The sequence below is a fragment of the Protopterus annectens genome, chromosome 8.part0 (assembly GCF_019279795.1).
Source record: "Protopterus annectens isolate FY-2018-M chromosome 8.part0, PAN1.0, whole genome shotgun sequence".
NCBI classification, from domain to species: Eukaryota; Metazoa; Chordata; order Ceratodontiformes; family Protopteridae; genus Protopterus; species Protopterus annectens.
In genome coordinates this window covers 222,943,719-222,964,877 of record NC_056741.1, presented here as the reverse complement: position 1 = coordinate 222,964,877, position 21,159 = coordinate 222,943,719, and the positions used below count along the sequence as shown (strand labels likewise).

Sequence of the window (21,159 nt, the reverse complement as noted above, 5' to 3'; positions counted from 1 at the left end):
AGTGCTATTTCAGGGTATCTGACCCTAAGGAAGTAGACTCCTGACCTTTAGGCTTAGATAGAGTTAAGGAGAGGAGTCAAAACAGTCTGCAGGATATCCATAAGATAGGGCACTATAGCAGTAAATAAAAATTTGGAAGCTGTGTCTAAGACATGAATGGAATAGAAGTTATTTACTCTTACCCTTGCTTGTGTTAAGCAGAGAAAGATTGAGTTATGCTGCTTGCGTGATGAAGTAACAAATAACTGTACCTTTGGTAAGTACACTTGTTATTAACCAAAAAATGGGAGAAGCTTAGCAGAAGAAATGCTGAACCTGTGTTTACTGAAGAAAAGGTACTGAGTTATGAAAAGAATCTGTGTGTTGACTTTTACTTTATATTAACTTACTAAAACAGACTTGATGACTGTATTTTCTGTTACTCCCAGTATTGGAGAGAAAATACTGTTCTGTTTTAATGCCTGTGAATTTAAACTAAAAGATTATTTCCAAAAATTGCTTCTGTTATTGAAAATACAGATAAATGTTACTCTCTTATAGATAAGCAATCAAAAAATTTGAAGTGTTTCTATGGAATTAGAATTTCTGCAAAAGAGTGGATATTAAACAGGTCACAAAATCTTACAAGGTCATTGACATCAAACTAGCTAGGTAAACTTAGAGGGAATTCTTGAAGATTTTTCATTTTCAGCTTTATGACAGTCCATCATCTGAGGATACACCATTTTTTGACATTCAAAAATCTCACAAAAATGTGGACAACCCTCTGCCCACTGAGCCTTTATCCATTTATATGGGATTTAAGATTAAAGCGCTTGTCTGGAGTGCTCCCTCCTTCATTTTAGACTCGTTCAACTTCTTGGAAAAAAATCAAAGAAATGAAAATACAAGCAGAGGCAATACTAGTCACAACTGATGTTGAAGCTCTGCATACTGTTCCTCCCCATAACTACTGCACTGATGCTGTGAAAGAGTATGCTCAGTGACCCACATACATATCTGCATGTTAGTGTGTGTGTGCGTGTGTGCGTGTGTGCGTGTGTGCGTGTGTGTGTGTGTGTGTGTGTGTGTGTGTGTGTGTGTGTGTGTGTGTGTGTGTGTGTGTCATGGTGTGGTCTACTGTGTGAAAAACTGCAAGGTAGGGCACATATTCTCCATGCACCCAGTAAAAGTTCTAGTCTCTGTGGACTTTACGTAAATACCACCTCATGTTATCTGTTTATATGTTATTTAGACACTCACCTGTTCCTTGGCTATTAGCTGTTGCAAAAGCTTGCTTCGATTATTTTTTTCCATTTTGGTATCCATTTTAAATTCCTCTATATGTCTGGCATTTCAGAGCAAAGGATTAAAGCTACACGTTGCTAACAAATTTCATCCTATATTCCTGAGTTTGAGTCTCGTGGGCATAATGTGTGGCTCTGAGCAAGTCTCTTAATCATACTGTACTGTCGTATCATGCCTGGAAGAAGGCAGTTGTGTTAAATGGGGGGTTTACATGGTTAATTTAATATTCATATTGTTTAAAGCTAGGTACATCTTGATCTGTGAACTGGTAATGCATTATTTTTATTTTATATACATTGTGAGCTGTACTCTGTCATAGCTTGCAGACCTTTCTAGCTAGGTACTCATAAATAACCACATTTGATTTAAAAGTAGTTCAGACTCTTATCTGCAGTGCATTTTCATTTAATAACATAGTAATGCGTTCATTTTCATTTGCAACAGTTCTATTTCACCTTATATTCTTGAGTATTTACATAAGAAATGCATTTAATTGACTTTCTTAGTCTTGCATCTTTTATTAAAATTGAACTATATTGATAAATCATTTCATACAGAATAAATGCACCCATATAATTACAGAGCTTGCATAAAAAGTCAAATGTCTGTCAGTGGCTGGAGTTGAAAGAGATTAGTGGCATTATGCATGAATGTTACAATAAGGATATTCTTATTTTTAGTTAATCTCCCACCCCTTACCTGGAATACTAATTTTGTTCTATAACATCATTGATCCAGTCAAGGTACTGGGACACTTTAACATAACTCCCATAGTGGCCTGGCTTTCCACACCCAATGCCCCAGCTGATAATTCCTGCTACTATCCAAGTTCCATTCTTTTGTATAGTAAAAGCCCCTCCACTATCCCCTTGACATGAATCTTTGCCTCCCTCTCTGTATCCAGCACAGAACATGTTTTCATTGAATATCGGGTCATGTTCTTTTATTTTTTTACCTTGATATGATGTTTTACAAGTCTTCTGATTCACAATGGGGAGTCCTATATATTTTAATTTATTTGACAATATTTGCTTTTCTGTGACTCCCCACCCACTAACGTAGCCCAGTCTGTCAGACTCATAAATGTCATTGTCATCCAATGATGGAAGGCAGATCGGCAAAAGATCGTCATTCAGTGTAACCTTCTTTTTCATTTTGATTAATGCAATATCGCTATCAAAGTCGTGCTCCTCTTCATTAAAGTTTGGATGGACAAATATGTCTTCTGCCTCAATATACCTAGTGAAATTGAACTCATTAATGTCATTCCCACCCATGTAAATTTCAAGATCGAGTAGGACGTCAGACATATTTTGCTTAGGATTCAGACCTTTAGGGTGGATAACATGTGCAGCTGTTATTATCCACTCATCATTGAGTAAAGCACCTCCCGATCTCCCCTTGTTTATAATAAGAGTTTGCCATGGGAAACTTTGTGCTGGAGCAGCCATCCCTGAAAGGACCCGCTGGTGCTTCTCCACAGGATTTACAGGCTTTCCACATACTAAAAAGAAAAGGAAAATAGACATAATTATGTATTTACAAACGTAGGCACATCAAACATTGTTAATCATTTGTTTTACAATTGGTTGTGTAGGATAACCCAATGGGCAGTTTAGAGCTTTATGTTAGGGCTTATAGTGATATAGCTACAAATAGCTAGTATGAACAAGTAACCACAACATACAAGTGAAATAATTGGAGAGAAATTATAAAGATGCTAGAGATAGCACTAAGCATTACAAGGGAAAAATAGCATGTTACTGAAAAGCAATGTGTGCAAATTCCACTAGGACAGTAATTTACTTCTATCTCTTTTACTATATAAAGGAGACTAAAAAGATGTGTATTTCCTGTCGTAATATTAATTCAAGAACTTCTTAATGTATACAGAATTTCAGATGGACAAGGCAGAAGAGTATTACCTCGGGAAGATAGCTTCTGCCACAGGCATGTACAGGTACTGATTACACAGAGTTATATAAATAATGAAACTAACATCTAGAACTCTCATGAATGAGAAGGAACCACCAAATACCAAATGTGGCTACAGTATTGCAGGTCTGACTGCAGAGAAAGAAAACATACCATGTCTAATGCCATAAACACCTGCATATTTTCTCAGACACACAACTGCTGGAATACTAATGTGTGAGACAGGTGAAAGAGCGGGTCTATATTATAAGATCGACGGTTGAAAACATCGAACAACATATGGTCGACACCATATGGTCGATGACTTTAAACGTCAACCTTATAAAAAGACAAAAACAAAAAAAGTACCCTAACGGGTTTAACAAGGGGAGCAAGCCCCCCTGCACCCCCACACCCACCACTACTTAAATATACCAACTCCGAGACCGCACTATTTTTGCAGTAAACGGAAATCTCCCCTTATGGAGATTTCCATTTACACACTCGAGATTCTGAGTGTTCGATATTCTCATGTCAACAATGTCAGATTCGACATTGTCGACTTTCAAGAATATAATATAGACACGAAAGAGCTTCAAGTCTGCACATGTACAAACAGCTGACATTTGATTTTGAAGAGTGTGAAAGCGAGCCGTGTCTGCAGAAAATGGCATGACACTGTAGTGATGCCCTCACAGAGTTTATTCTTGCTGCCATCAATATGGTAGATATTCAGGAAGAGTTTAAGTCTTCTACATGCATAGGTGATAACCCTGACCTCACAGTATAGGTAAAATGGTGAAGAAGGTGAATGGCACCTGCACAAAGACCAGCTTTTCCAAGACTCTTAACTAAATTCCATCGTGGTAGATGGAAACAGTTTCAACATTAAAGCAAATGCATTTTCCCAACATAGTCTTCAGACCACACATATATTATAGATCCAGATACACTGAGCTACAGCTGTTCTAGGATTATATTTCCACAAGTAACATCTGATATTACATTGTATAAAACATACTTAAAAAATTGCAAAGGAAATTAACCTAGTAACCTAATGCAGTGACCAGGATTGTTCTGAGCACTAATCCAATAGCCAAGATTTCTAGCACAGTTCCTTTTTTGGGGAGGACTTGCTAAAGTTCTGGGAGTCATTTAGACTGACATTATTTTTTTTTTATTTTTTTTTTTAATCTCTTTATTCAATTTTAACAATACAAAAGAGACAATTTACACCAAGTAAATAATATCTGCACACAACTATGTAAAACTGTAATCCTTTACAATACATGAAAAACAAAGTTAAACTTAAGATAAGATAAGCTCAAATATCATCTTCCAATAATCAATAAAATAAGAGTGGATTTTCAAGGTGTGAATTAGGTCGTTGTGAGCTAATAGGTATTTAGCAGCTATCTGTTTAAATCTATCCCATGATAAAGAAGACCTGACTTTCCAGTTAAGAGTAACATAATATCTAATCAACATAAAAACAGAAATTAGGGAGCATAATTGCATGTTAGACAATCCAGGTGGGGGGATGTGCAGCTAAGTGAACTTCCAAGAAAGAGTCGACTTCTCGTACTCCATTTTGTCTAGTTAAACCCTTAGAAAACACCATAATTTGTAAATGCAATTACAGCTCCAAAAAATATGGATGAGGTCAGCTTTTTGGTTAGTACAGAATGGACATACCGGGGAGGTATTGGGATAGATTTTATTTAAGATGCAAGGGGTAAGATATGCATTATTTAGTAACATAAGTTGAGTATAATTAAGCTTTTTAAAGGGAATGAAGCATGAGGATAGGTGAATAGATTGGGAAATTTGGCTTGTTGTGATTAAGGGATTTTGTTCTGTCCAGTAATTCGAAAAAATAACATCTTTTTGGGTGGTAGACTAACATTGTTTTTTCTGATTTGTGGAATATAAGACTGCGAGAAACAAGCAAAAGTGAAAGAAGGCTATTTGCAAAGCTGTGACTTAGAAAGTCAAGACCTAGAAGCACAGCTGATGAATTGTGCATAAACTTAAGTCTGTAGCTTCTACTCATTGGCTTGAGGTTTGTTTTGTGTTCTGTTCATGAATCAAGATTTTAAAAGAATGTTTTCTAAACTTGGCGTTTTTGTTGAGAAGAAGCAAGTGTTGCCATATGGCTCAGTTAATAAAGAAGATTCATACTGTCTGAACCTGTTCTGAGCTGAGTCTGATTATTTCCTGTGCAAAAAAATCCTGCCTCTATAGTGCTGTAACCACAGTCTGTGTTATTGCTCATTTTCTTTACTCTATTTTATATATTATCAGGTCATCTCAAACAAATGAGCATTTATTTTACAAGTCTCAATAATCAATAACTGTTAGACCAGGAGCTGTAACTTAAGTCATATTGAAAGCCCTTTCAATATGACTAAAGTTACAACTCCATAAAGAACCAACTCACCAAACATTAACTGGATGGGAAATTAACCCAAGGAAAAATTTCCATGCAAATATTTTTTGCAGAGGGGGATCCCATGCATTCCAAAGTGTATGGGGGTAATCCTTACCTACCCCAAATGTATAGGGACTCCACCATCACACAAACATGAGGATTTGATAAGTATCTCTCTATAAATTATTCACTGCAGGTCAACACATAAAAACTGTGTCAGCTGTGATTTCCTATGAAATTTCCAATGGAAAACAGCAATTGTGAAGTTGAAGTTCACCATACTGTGCTCTGGAAATTAGAATCTCACTGTATTTGTTTTCAATGAGTAGTGGAGCAACCTATATAGAGAGTTGAAAAATATGTTTGAATCTAACAGGAAAAAAAAAGTGAGAGACACAGAAATTTGCTTCAGTGGGCAATCTCTTAATCCTTTATTCATACTTGCAGAAGGGTATTACACATGATGCGTTCCATTATACAGTTCAAATAGTAAACCTCACATGCACCCATGCTGGAATTTTAAGAGAAGGGCATACCTTGATACATAGTTCATCATTTTTAGCAGCAATTAAGTTTTGAGCCAGCTTGGCCAGGAAATGCAAGATTTACATAATTAAAAGTGATCAATTTTTTCCTTTGTCACTTGCTTATTGGGACTAGAACAGCATCAGCACACATCCAGACATCAGTGATTAGAATCCATTTTCAGGAGCACAGGATGTAATTTATCACGTCTAGGACTGAAGTAATCAGACAGAGAAGTGACAGACTCTCTTACTTGTTTCCATCTTATCCTTTTAAATTGGAAGGGAGAGATCAGTTTGATTTATGACATAGTTACATTCTTTTAGTTCCTCGAGATGTCATTTGACTTCAGTGAACAACTATTTTTTTTTAATTTTTATCTATTTATTCCATAAAAGGGACAATGATTAGGAGCAGAATCCCAAGACATCACACTATGAGTACGGGTATTCTGTTGCCCACTCCACCTAGGGCATAGGTATTTGTGCAGGTAGTACCCATATTTCCATGACTATTCTTCACTACAGATGTCTCATCAGTGTGTTGCAATTATCTGCTATTGGCTTTGCTGGGCATTCCCACTGGCAATCTGGCAGCAGATAATATCATACCTATATCTTATCTATCAGGGAGTTATAGACTTAGTCACATTGCTTTTGTAAGTATGGAGGGGTCCAGAGGCATGGTCACTATGTAAGATATTGAAACTCTGAAATGAATATGATTTTTTGTGATTTCTATATGCCAGAAGTGACTTATTTTTACAAACCATTTTGGCGCTTGTCTTATTATCTGTGGGTTTAAAAAATGGTAAAATAATAGCTCAGTTTGTATTCCTGTTCATTAACTGACTTAATATAGAACCAACCGTTCATTGATTTAACAGAAAAATCCTTAATTATTCAATGTCTCATTTCCTACTTTGATAGTATTTGGCCAGAGAGAAAAAAGAATGCAACTTATTTGGCACACTAATTTATCTTTTACAGTGAGAAAAAATCATATAGAAGGTAAATGAGATTAGAGAATTAATCTTGCACCTAATGGAGGGCAGCAGTCTGCTATATCAGCACTGACAAAACTAAGCCTAGAAGCTACTGTCATAAGGAACAAGGTAAAATTACATTACTCCATTTGGAAGCATTGCTTTTGCTAACTGCCCTGTCCAGATCTAAACATAAAATATAATATGGCCTGTATAACATCTGTTAATAAATATAATGAATACAAGCCTAGATAGCAGTTTATATACTGTTTGTAGTGAAAATTATTATAGCACCTTGCATATTCTGCCTTTCCTCCTAAATAACACTTTGTTACTTTATGCATAAATCAATGATTTCATAAAAAGTATTATCTCACTTCTTCCATTGCATTGTTTTCCTTTGTCACATTTAGAACGTACAATCTCATTTCAGAGTGTAGTCTCTTTACATTTCACCTTTTACACCTTTTTTAGAAGTGGCATTAAGCATTAACCCATAAAACATTTTTTACAGTTTTCTACATTGTGCCTATAACGGATAATGTAACTTCTTTAAAATGCATTTCTTTTGCACTTGCTACACCAGCAATAGTCTACATATATAAATAAATGTGAGATTTATGACCAGTATTTTTACTTAGAATATAGAACTAAAAGTGAATTACATAGAGGTTTATGGAAGGGTTGATGATCATAAGCAAATTGTTTATGTGTTTGAGAAATGGATTCAAGGGATTCACCTCAAGAGCAAAGCTGGAAAGGTAAACTTCTTGACTCTGTTTTGAGTATATATTAATAAGTATGTGTAACTGGGAACCCTGCCATACATTTTTGTTGTTTATGGATCTTTAGCTACTCCAGTGTATTACCACTTAAGTTTAAAAAAATGGTAGGAGGGCAAATGTGTTAAAAGCTCAGACAATCTGCTGCAACACAGAGAGTGAACTGATAAATGAATATCTTTAAAAGCTTTTTAGACTCTTCATTCTGCTATACTGTGTGTGTGTGTGTGTGTGTGTGTGTGTGTGTGTGTGTGTGTGTGTGTGTGTGTGTGTGTGTGTGTGTGTGCGCAACGTGCAGTGAAGCTTTTATACTTGTGAAATACTTCTAATGTTATTCTGCGGTAGTTACTTTTCAATATTCTAGCACACAATGTGAGCATATTAGTGCTGAGAGCGCTTGACAAACTTTGTTTAGCACCTTTTTTATGTCAGAAGAATACTTAAAACTTGATTTATTCCCAGTTTAAATATAATCACTGTATTCTATGTACTACAACAGTGCATACTGACAAATTGTGACACTAAAGCTGCAAAAGTAAAAAATATACTGGTTAGACAACATTGATACCAGGAATGACTGATACAGTAAAAACATAATTAGGCATACAAAAACTTATTATTATAAATACATACAAGCAAAATAGATTATAAATAAAGAAGAACACTGGTATGTAAAGACTTATAAAAATATATGCACCCATATTTCATTGACAATGACAAAGCATATGTATGAGTGCAGCAGTTTATTAATCTAAAATCATGTAAAGCTTCAGTAAAGAAAAATATACAAATTATAAAAAGTAATACTCATTGAAATGGACTCAGAACCTGGTAAAATAGATTTTTGCAGGTTAACTCAGCCATATATGTTTATATTTATAGGAAAAACACTTTTCATATAACAGGCAATAGATGGAAACAATAGGTGCTAACCAGAGAACCAAAGGTTCCGTTTTTAAAATCAACACAAGTATGGAGAAAACGTGCACACATCAGCAACAGCATTTGAAAATTAACTAGGTTTCTATGCATTTATGCCCAGAGAGCATAATGCCACTTTTCCTCTACATTAAACAGAAATCAAGTCACTGGGTACTTTTTCTCCCAAGCCTATTCTCTGGTTCTGGGACTGTTGGTACAATGTGGATTATCAGTGACACATATAGACCATCTCTCCATTCACCTTTAGGTCATCTAGTTTTGTGGATTAGTGAACTGATGGTTAATAAATCAAAAACCTTTCAGGTGAGTTCCATAACATCCTTTCAATCACAGTGCTTGGAGAGAGATTCATGGGGGATCCAGGCGGTCGGCTCTCCCAAGTTGTAGGGCCTACCAAAGAATTGATAAATTGGTCAATTTCCTTTCTAAGCTGCATTGAATTCACAATGAGCTATAAATGAAACTTTTCACATTTTAATTTCCCTTCTGTGCTCATTTGTAAGGCGTATGAATACAGAATGATTGTATTCAAACCATTCTCTTTTTCATCTTTCATTGCTTGAATTCTCTTCCTTAGTTGAACTTTTAGAGATTTTCACAATTGTTATAAGATAGCTGCTTAGCGTGTATCTTATTTCTAGAGGCCAAATAACCTTCCTTTTGAGAAAGCAGTATGTTGATGAAATCTGTAGGGTAAGTAATCATACCCTGCATTGTCCATAAAGTAACTCAGTTTAACAGCATTCAGCTCATGCCATAGGTTAGAGTTGTAGATACTGTACTTTCTCATGATACAATTACATCAGGAGACATATAAGACATACAAGCTCAACTAGTTTTACTGGGTTGGCATGTAAGCCATAAATGATTATTGTGAGATCTGTTAGCACAGGAAATTAATGCAAGGCCATTTTAATTTAGCTATGACATATAGACTGCATTACTAACTGTGTTAAGAAATCTGTCACCCAGCTTGAACTCCAATAACTCACTCTAACATGAGCTATTAAATTCCCCAAGGGTGACTTTAAACTGTATATGTAAGTTTGAATACCTCATATAGGTCATCTGATAATTCCCTTGGCCAAAGATTGAATGCATGCATGCATGCAAGCACTGCAATATGTCATAATCTCTGAATTTCTATGTTTAGCCATCACATACATAGTTTCATGTTCACCTTCCATACTGAAGGTACCTACAGTATAGACAACTATACCCATTCTTCCAACAGTGCAGAGTGCAGTAATATTACACCAAAAATACTGAAAATCTGAAAGAGGAATTTAGAGCTTAACTAGGTCAGTCATATGGATGTAGCATCAGGAGTGTTTATATACTCTGGCAATCAGGCCTTGCTGAAAGGATTGACGGTATTGAGTGTATTATGAGTTAGTCATTACAGAATTGCTCACCATTAGAAAACCAAGTTTTAGCTACTTGCAAGACCTTATGTGACCTTGTGCAATTCTGTTTTTTTTTTTCAAATTTGACAGGTTCTTCAGAATGCAATAATCATGGCATAAATAAAACTCATTCAGCAGCATGTTGTACCTTTCTGTCCTTTATCTAAAAGATTTCCAGGAGTTCAAGGGTTTGTATATGGAATTAAGTCTAGGATAATGAGTGCCAGAAGCAAAAAATGTGATTAATTAACCAAGAGAACTTCAGTTCCATCTTTCTAAGCACTGCAACTATTTTTCATTGTTCTGCATTTTCTACTGAAGGCACAGTATGGTACATATTGATTTCTGCAATGCTTGGGTAAAGTATCATAAATATTCTTTTAATTCAGAAAGCCATTTTATCTGTATATTAATATCTATACAAAAAAGCATTTTTCTTTTTTTAGCATTTGCAGGTGGTTAGTTACTTTGAAATACTAAGAAATCCTGTATCACCATAGCAGGAACAAAGCTGGTATTTGTGATCAAACATCAGCTGATCACACATAGCAGCATTTTAAATGTGTGTGAGATCATGGTCCAGTGTGTGCATCTGGAAATCTGGCCATTCCCCATGGTAATGCAGTCTTGGAGTTGGTATATAATTTGCAGGGGGTGGGAACATGGTGAATAAGTGAAATGTCAGGACCTGCATTGTTGGGTCCTGACACACGGAGACCGAATAACTGAAAATCAGGACTTAGATATACTAAGTACAAGATTGCCACTTCCCAGAATATTGCCTTTCTCTGAGGTATGATGATCTCGGAGTTGGTTAATATAAGTTTGAGGGTACAGAGGGGGGGTTTGCCCCCACAAACAACTTCAAAGGAGAAGAGTAATGAGTGATAGTCACTCTTCTGCTTTTTCTGTCTATTTTTTTTCCTCAATTTCAGGACTTGGCAAAACCAGTCCCAATATTTCAACAGGGAGCAAATATGGAGTACAGAAGCTTTTTTATATGAAAATGAATTTTGTGAGCAACCCAGGTATGTCAGGTGGATAATTTTATTATAATTTTACTATACATGTAGGAAGATCAATTTCATTTTCCTTGAAGATTTCCTGTGTTAACATAAATATAGCCTACTGTGGAAACATAATGTCAAAGAGGATACATGTATATATATATATATATATATATATATATATATATATATATATATATATATACACACACATATATATATATATATATATATATATATATATATATATATATCAAACCATCGAATGCCAACTGATCAAACAAAAATGCTCGATCACCAGCCTCTCCCACCCCCTGCCAATTGTATACCAACTCCATGATTGCATTACGTTGGGGAATGGCCAGATTTCCAGATCCACACTGCACCATAAGCTCACGTACATTTAAAATGCTGGTATGTGTGATCAGTTAAGTTCTGATCACAAATACCAGCTTTTTCCCTGGTCAGTGAGAAAAAGTTCAACTAAAGGAATATAAACCATTGAAGGATATAGTGTTTGGTCACCAATTTGGCAAAATGACCAATCAGCACAGCAAGGAGCAATTTCTGTGTGAGATGGGCCTGTGCAGTACAAGACTAGGAAATTGTTACATACCAGTAGTGTAAAAATAGTTACTTATTGCTGAAAACACCTGTAATGTCTGGATTCACTGGATCATGCAAGGATTATGCATGGGAGGACATTATTACATAGCCAGTAGTGTAAAAAGTAGCTACTTATTGCTGAAAACACCTGAAACATCTGGATACATTGACTGGTGCAAGGACTATCTAAGGGAATCTGTTTAGCTACTATCCTATGCACAACAGTGTCAGTGAGTTAAATAGTGAAAGTTATCATTTCATCCTGTGCATCCAGCAGTCATTATCCCCTCAATGTAGTATTTATCTCCATTATTGTCTTTGTATAAAAATTTCCTTTAAAGGTCGTAAGTAGATTGAGTTTATATTCAATGTCAAAAAGTGGTAGAGGTAATGGGTGAAGTTATGGGGTGTTTGGGTGATGAAATGTGACTTAAAATACATATACGTATGCGGTGATTGCATGAGTAGCATTAGATGATGCCTAGCTCTAGGTAAAGAGTTATGTGGCACTCCCTACCCTGCTGTCTACCATTCCCTGGCACACACCCCAGTGCCCCCCATTTTCCTCCCATCCTTGCCTCCTCATACAATTCTGAGTACTTTTGTGTTATTCTCACACTTTGTCTTCCTCATCAGCTTTTTACTATACCTGTTCAACACATCCAAAACGGCCAAGACCATACTATAATAACTGACTAGAAAATAACTTAACTAAGCAGGCCGTTGGAGGGGTCATAGGCTATCAGAAGCTATGGGCTTCTAAATGCTCTCAGGTGCATTTTAGAGATTTTTTCCACAACTTATGGTCTGATGATAGCATGAAAAATAATGACTAAGGGAAGAAACTTTTTTCAGCAAGGAAGAAAGAAGTTATGTACAAGACTTAATTTTCAAAGCTGATAGAACAGTAGTTACCTACCCATGAAATGAAAATAAAAATGCTTGTGAGAGCACATAAATCATATTTGGAATGACTGTCTTCCTTCTTACACTTCCTAAAAAAGTCACCTTCTGTGTACCCTTATGATGTTAGATGGGAATAAAACAGAAAAGAGAAATGACCATAGTCATATATTTCAAGTTGCTGCTGATATATATATATATATATATATATATATATATATATATATATATATATATATATATATATACATGGGTCTACTGAGATGGTCGACAGGCCATATGATCGACACTCATTTGGTCGACAGTTCATTTGGTCGCAAGCATTTTATGTGGGGGGCTTCACCCCCACACCCCCCAATGTGGGGGGCTGTGCACCCCACACACCCCTAATTATATATATCAACTCCAGGGTCGCACAACATTGGGGAAAGGGGCAAATCTGCTTGTTGGCCAAATGAACTGTCGACCAAATGAGTGTCGATCATATGGCCTGTCGACCATCTCAGGTAGATATATATATATATAAACAACATGCCTCCTCAGCCTTAACACCAAAATCCAAGTTATCTTCAGGGTAACACTCTGATGTCAAACTAGGACAAATGTGAAAGAATGAATAGAGCACAACAACACATTTCAACTTGTTGTTATCAGATGTACATGGCTCCTTTCCCATCCTCCCAGAATATGGGAACCTGTATATGCATTTCATTTCAGTTGGAAAGAAACTGAAAAAAAGATAATACTCATATTGAAGCATTCCAGCTTGTTGCTCCTGGATAGTACACTAGTCCAGAACAAGCTTGTTAAACTCCTAAGGTTACTGCCCTCATTTGAGCCATGGACTACACATAAGGGAACCAAATTACTCCCTGAGGGATACTAAAGAAAACACTGTTACCTTAATGAGACCTGCTTTGAAAACTGCAATAAAAAGATCTTTCCCTACAGTTCATCCTGACATCTGGAATCACAAATAAAAAAATTCCAGTCATTACTAGAATTCAAAAAGTCTTTAAAAGACCACTTGCAAAAGAAAACTGAGTGTTCCTGCTTTCAGGAAACGCTTTAAACTAACGTACATTCTTATATCTGACAATTTGCAAAACAGGACCCTTCATACTCTTACTATAATAAAAAGACTAGTTTTGTCACGTCAAATACAAAGTGCTTACACCTGAAACACTTTTACCAAATCTTACTGACGTTATGCATTATTATACCTGTCAATTAACTTTTCACAATATTTAAAATTCATAACTGCAAATATTTGCTTCTCAGACTGTCTTATTTATGTATATACTTTGTATGGTACTATTTTATACGTTGCTTTGTACTTACTCTTGGATTGTAACTGAAAAGGGTCAGATGATCAGCTCACCCACCCATTTATCAAAAGAAAGCATAAATAAATAAGTATGTGCATGTGTTTAGCCACCAAGGCTGCCTTTGTATTATTTGTAATAAAAAGTTCACTTTACTGTATGTGTACTACAGTGCATCCTCAAAAACTATCTTTGTATAATGTTTATAAAACATCTGCTTTAATGTAATTTGTTTGGCACAATGCAATTAATTCATTATTAAGGCAACCACAGATGTTTTTTTGAGCTAGTCCAGTGAAACATCTGAAAATTTTCTTAGATTATTCTAATAAGCATTACACATTCTAACAGAGAACTGAAAGATATAAGAACAGGTGCATTAGGCAAACAAAGCTCAGTATTGTGTTAACTCAAAGCAGTTCTGAAGAAATCTTAAAAGGTTGAGCAAACTATATTAACTGCTGTGGTTGTAAATCCATCTCATTGTAAGATTCAGTACGAAGGGAAATTCAGAAAATAATTTGCTGTTCTCTCCCACTGTAAAGGGTATTTATATCTGATGTTAACCATTATTATACAAGTGTTCCTGAAGGAGTATTCAAAACAGAAGCAAGTAGATATGCAGGTAGTATGATAAGCAATTGTCAAGTGAAGAGGTGAGCAAGGGTCATATAACAAAGGTCTTTGCAAAATACATTTGCAAGGACTGATGGAAGGGTCGCAGCACTAGGAATCTTGGCTTTACAGTGAGACAAAATCTGAGAACTTGTTACAGGGGCTTCTAGGCTCAGACAAATTTTTCCCCCAAATAACAATAACAGCTTTATATATTTACAGCATTTATTTTCAATCATGGTATGACATCATCTTCTTAGTTGTCTATGTACTCCAATTTTTTTGATCTGTCAGTTGAATATTAACCAAATGAGTTCTCTTTGTCTCAGAGAAACATAAAAATAAGTGCTTAGGACAGATAAGGACCACTTTGTCAACCTGTCCATCCATTTCCATAACTGATGAATAAACTGCAGATCATGATTTGATGGCGCGGCACTGTATAGCACTCTTCCATAAGCAGTAGGGTTGCTCTGTCTGCCTGAATTCTAGGATGGCATTATCAACTGTTATTTCTAATAATCTTCAAAGCTCACAGTTAATTCATCACATTTAATATTAAAATTTGAATCTCATCACTGTTTAACTTATGATATCCATTACACACTGATTTCTGATTCAATACAAGGATTTAACAACACTAGCACTTGTGATAATGTTGTTAGCTTGCCTTTTCCTGGAGGAACATGAAATCAAACAAGGAAGATATTTCACGTGTCAGCTGCAATCTGTTGTTACCATGTAGAATGTGTGAAGTGAATGTGTGGTTAAGAACAGCACCTAGTATACATAATTCAGTACAATACATACTTGGAATGCAGTCAGGAATTTTGCTGGAATTATTTTTATCTTGCCACTTGCGATTAGCTTTACACGTGAAAAGGCCTAGAAAATAACAGAAAATAACATAAGTAATAGAAGAAATTAAACTGTTAGAATTTACTAATGAACTTCTTTCAAATTTAGATAGTATGACTATCAGATAACTAACACTATTATTGCTTTTTTGTTTTCACCATTTTAAGTATCCTTATACAGAGGATAACACAATGTTAAAGTGGTCAGTAGTGCTGATTCACAACACTTGGTCCCCCAGTTTGTTTTTTAGACTGGGTTTTTTCTGTGTGAGGTTTGCACAATCTCCATGTGACTTTTTTTGCCAGGTGCTCTGATTTCCTCTCTTTTCCCAAAGATATGCCAGTAAGTACACAAACTTTTGGTAAATGTGTGTGTCTGTGTGCATATTCTGCAATAGGCTGGTGACCTATCCAGGATCTGTTTCTCTGCCTTACACCCAGTGAGCACAAGGTTAGCTTCCAACTGCCTCTGACAAGAAATGGAGAATTCAAGAGTTGGAAATGAATAAATGAAAAATAAAAGGTACCTGCATGTGTCCCATTTTCAGACAAGATGAGTGTGCATTTTTTTTCAAAGAGCAACACACATTTTAAGAAATGAAATTGAGTCTACAGAAAACTGCAACAAAGAATTTTCAGTAATAGCTCTTCACCTCTCAACATTATAATTGGGGACAAAGCCAAAATGTTCAGCAGCAAAGGATTCAAATTAGGAAAATTGTTTTGTGACATGTTAAAAGTGTATGGACTAAAATTAATTTTCTTACTTGAAAGAGGACTGTAACTATAAAGAATGTCATTATTTGTTGATTTTAATCTACCACCTTTTTCTCAACATATTGGTAAACTCAGTAGTGTCAAAATAAAATTGGGGACCAAAATTAGAGATGTCGCTAAAACCAAGGACTATTAATACACATACTTCAGTAATTAATTTAAAATATTTAACACTTGTCTTTGAAAATAACTAAACAGGAATGGAAAACACTGACCCTTGTCTAATGATTGAACCATGCATTGTGTGCAGTTTTGTCACTGAGCCATGAATGAGTTTCTAAACAGGTAACTACCTGTTTACTCCAAGGGCAATGTTTGCTTTTAACTAGGAAAACCACTATGAAGGTGATTTTAAACACACAAGGATCCAATGCAGTACAACCAATAAGGCTTGTTTTGCATTAACAGGTTGCACAAAAACATAATGTATTTAAGATAATTGTAATAAACAAAGAGAAATAACAAAAAATCGAGTACAGCAATTAGCTATTCATTTAACTAATAGTGAAAATTCACTGAATGACAAAGAATGAAGATTGAATGAAAAGGAAATACAAACAGAAATCTTATTTAAACAAAGTAACTGGTTAGTTGAGAAAGTTGATGACTTAGAAAACAGGAAATGGAAAATTAACTTAAGGATGCATGGAATGCCAGAGAACATGGAAGGAGACAGTACAGTTACCTTTTTAATACATGGTTTTCAACATATTGAAAGTCCAGGAAAGTGTTTCTTTTGAAACTGAAAAGCATACAGGCCTCTCTTGAAATTATGAACTAAACAATGTTCAACTCCCTGATCAGTTAACGTTAAATTAATTTCTCATCTTGATAGACACTTATTTTAAGAACTAAGCAAATACACATTATCAGGAAAAATAAGTATAAATCTAAACTGTAATAAATGCCCAGAAGCCAGGAACATGTTAAAATTAGGTGCTATCAATAATAGAATTAATCATAATAAATGATTGAAGACAACAATTAATTAAATAATATAGAAACATGTTATGGGATCATTCAGCATTACACGAATATTAAAAGTGTAAAAGAATGGAAAAGCAAGTATCAAGTCATTGATAAAAAAAGAGACAAAGACAAGCAAACATTTTAAATTCATATTGTCATTAAATCTAAGAGTTATTGAACTGGAAAATCAAGTTGCTGTATGAGTTGCTGTTCTGAAGACCGCTATTCTCTCAAAAAAAACAAGATTTCCCTTTTACTCATAACTATTTCTGTGTGTTTCTCTGCCACTGCAGTTAGGTCACCAGGTATGTAGTTTCTTTGATTGTTTCTGCCTCCAGTTGATCAAAGGTACTATGCTTGTTGTTGTTCATTACTCAGTATCTTTTTCACAGGTCAGTAAACTATTAAAATCCCTTCTCAAGGATCTGTTAGAACACTGGCCAGATTTGTGGGCCATGGTAGGTACCCATTCATTTCTTCTTCAAGAAAACTATGTCACTCTCAATCTCCTCTGTCTTGGTGTCTGTTCATTGCTGTCACAGTTTATCTATATTTCTCTCTCAGAATAGCTTACTCTCTTTACTTTTCTTTGAAAAGAGTAAAACAAAATATTTATTTTTTCATTTATGTATGTCTGTATATTTGTATGTATATACATGTATATACATATGTATGTATGAATATATTTATGTATATATATGTGTGTTCGTATGTATGCCTGCATGTATATACAAACACATGAATGTATGTGGTGTGTGGTGTATGTACGTACATATGTATGTATGTATGTATGCACACATGTATGAATTATGCATGTATGCATGTATGCATGCATTTTATTTTTACTGGGATATGGAACTGATAACAATTGACCAATTTCAGGTCCAGCCCAGGCTACAAATAGACATTAATAATGAAGTACAAAACTGAGTAATAAATGACAGAACAAAAATGGAGACATTAGATGCATATGTAACAGTACTAATACCACTTGGCTGAGAGAAAGTAAGTACAAAGTTTTTAATAAGTGTATGTATGTATTTACAGGCATATGACTGAGCTATGCGTGGCTACTGAAGAGAGCAGGATTAGCTAGGAGACAGACAGTTCAGGATTACTTGTGGCTAGGGGATGTTGTTGCAATGTCCTTGTATAGCTTGCTAGTTCTTCAACAGGATATGAATTTGATGTAAGAAGATAGGTCTTTAAAGTAAAGTGGGAGTCCATGCCAATGTTTGGTAGCTAGCAGAAAGAAGCTATGAGAGGTACACAGAAGTTTAGTTCTGGGAATTTGTAGTCATTCAGTACCTCTTTTTATTCTACTTTTCTTGATCTCCTCCTAAACTTTTCTATTCCTTTGTTTTACTATTTACGTTAAAAAAGTAAGTTGTTTTCCCTTGCCCAACTGCCTCTCAAGTTTTTTCTTTGCTGTTCTCATCTCCTTTGTTGGTCTTCTGCCTTCTTGTGCTTGCCTTCTCTGCCTCCTTATTATTTACCTAGCACCTACTGCATGCATTTTTACCCTAAATAATAGCAGTGGCACTGAATAGTATTGTATGTCAATCTAGAATACATTGCTTACGTCCATCCTCCCTTCCTTGCTAACCTCCAGGCTTTACAAAAATTGAAACATGAACAATGCTATAACAAGGTTGCAACATTCCACATACCCCTTTCAGAACCCACCACTGTATAAAGCTGAAAACTCTAAATTGGTTAGAGCTGTCACATCAACTAACATGCACAACTTCTTACCACCTGTAAAATTACCCAGCATCCATCTGACTGTCCAGCACTTAAAAACATTCAACCCAACTATGTCCCAATCAATCATTGTGATCTAGTGACCAAAAACTCCTTTCTGTCTACAAGCCTAGCAAATTTGTTCAGCATTGTCTATACTCGTACAGGGTTGTTAAGACTCTGAACTCCTTACCTGTATCATCAGGTCTATACCCACTCTCCCATCTTCAAAGCCACTCTAAAAGACTTCCTAGCTAAAACACTGTCTCTGTTCTTCCTCAAAACCAGGATAACCTATATCACTAAATGTGAACAAGTACTGTACCTTCTTATTCCTTATACCTCCTTACTCTCCCTTCTTCATTTACTTCCTTACTGTTACTAATTCTCGTCTCTGACTTTCTGTCTGAATATACCATAAGCCTGTTTTTCCCTCACTTCATATTGCAATTCCTAATTGTAATATATTAACTTACCTTTAGTTTCTCTACAAACTGTCTAAAATTTCTCTAAATATTAAATGATTGTCATATATCTTGCATCAAATTTTAACCAATGTTTTGATATTATGTCTAATTTGTTATAATTATTAAACTGCACATGTTTTTCTTTTATTTTTTAAGATTGCAACATTGTTATTTAATGTTTTGTAATAATTTGTAGCTCTCTGAGAGCCTCCACTGATAATGGGCTTCTACCCAGTTGGACTTTCCAAGTAATTAAATGCCAATAAATAAATAAATAAACAAATAAATGTCCCCTGCAGAGTATGAAGACTTGACTAAAATTCAGGATGCAAAAATCAATGAAAATGCAATTATTATTGGATTTTTACTGTCAAAGTATTGACTGGGTAAGCTACTCAACATCAAATAAATTATGCCCCAGTATTAATTGGCTATGTTAAAACAGCTTAGTGCATATAGTAATACCTTAAATACCATGCTAACAAAACTAGGATCCTTCTGTTCATCAGCCATAAATACAACCTTTGTAAATAACACAGAATTGGATTCCATCATCTTTAGCCTAACAGCAAAATCAAACTCATTCATAATTAAATTAAATTAATCATCCTTGTGGGATTTTACCACTGGAAACTATGATACAACAAATTATATCTCTTATGAAAACAGACTGGGATACAGATCATAATGGCCAGTCTAGATACTGACAGTGAATTTGGTGATGCTATTAACTTTTGTATTAATAAATGCATACCAGTAAGACACACAGACACACAGACACACACACACCCACACACACACAACTCACATATATATATATATATATATATATATATATATATATATATATATATATATATATACAGGTAAATTAAACAAAAATACTTTGTTGGAATTACAAAATGAACAAATGTACACAAGCAAAAGGGCATGACTTTGTTTTGAACAATTATTTTAGTAATAAAAACAAGTCAAAATTAAATAAAATACAGATGCTTCTTACTTTCCTTACCAAAGCTACCAGGTCTATCTATGAATTCAGCTTGGTTTCATTAGTTAAAATAATAATAAGGTATTCTTTCCCTAGGTGGTTTCCTAGACAGAATCAAGGAAAACATGACTAAATCATTCTCAGTCATGTTAAATAAATATTGGTATGTAGATGTGTCCCTGATCTATGGTAACAGACTATAGCAGTACCTATCAGAAATGATAGTATAATCTCACCTGTTACCAACAATTGATATGTTGTAGGCAAGGGCTACGGTCTCACAATCCATGCCACTGTTGACAATTTACTATTCAGAGGTAACTATACTTATGATTTTACAGTAAATGTAACCTCCTGCTGTAGGTTACAATGAAAATTAGCTACAGTCAAACGTACTTTACACTCTACAGCTGCAGAATATTGTTATAATCACTGGGGCCTCAGGACTACACCCACTTAAAACTGAAACCAGTGTCTTTCAGTGCAAATTTGCTAACAATAATTGAAACCTAATTGGTGCAAGAAGCTAAAGGTTCACACTACAAAAATTGTTTGATTGCACAAACCCACAAACAAAATGTACATATAAGTATTTTCATCACAAATATTTAGAGACCATCAGATAAC

General features: G+C 35.1%; 1 protein-coding gene across 1 annotated transcript in view; it reads right to left on the bottom strand.

Moving 5' to 3' along the window:
* Window positions 1–1,676: 1,676 nt before the first annotated feature.
* Window positions 1,677–21,159, bottom strand: part of LOC122808713 (complement C1r subcomponent-like) — a 365,688-nt gene continuing 346,205 nt past the window's right edge. Inside the window, exons 10-11 of the mRNA XM_044079702.1 lie at window positions 15,539–15,613; window positions 1,677–2,791 (exon numbers count right to left, since the gene is read on the bottom strand). Of these exons, the coding sequence (XP_043935637.1) occupies window positions 1,995–2,791; window positions 15,539–15,613 (872 nt within the window). The 3' untranslated portion in view covers window positions 1,677–1,994. The remainder of the gene's footprint in view (window positions 2,792–15,538; window positions 15,614–21,159) is intronic.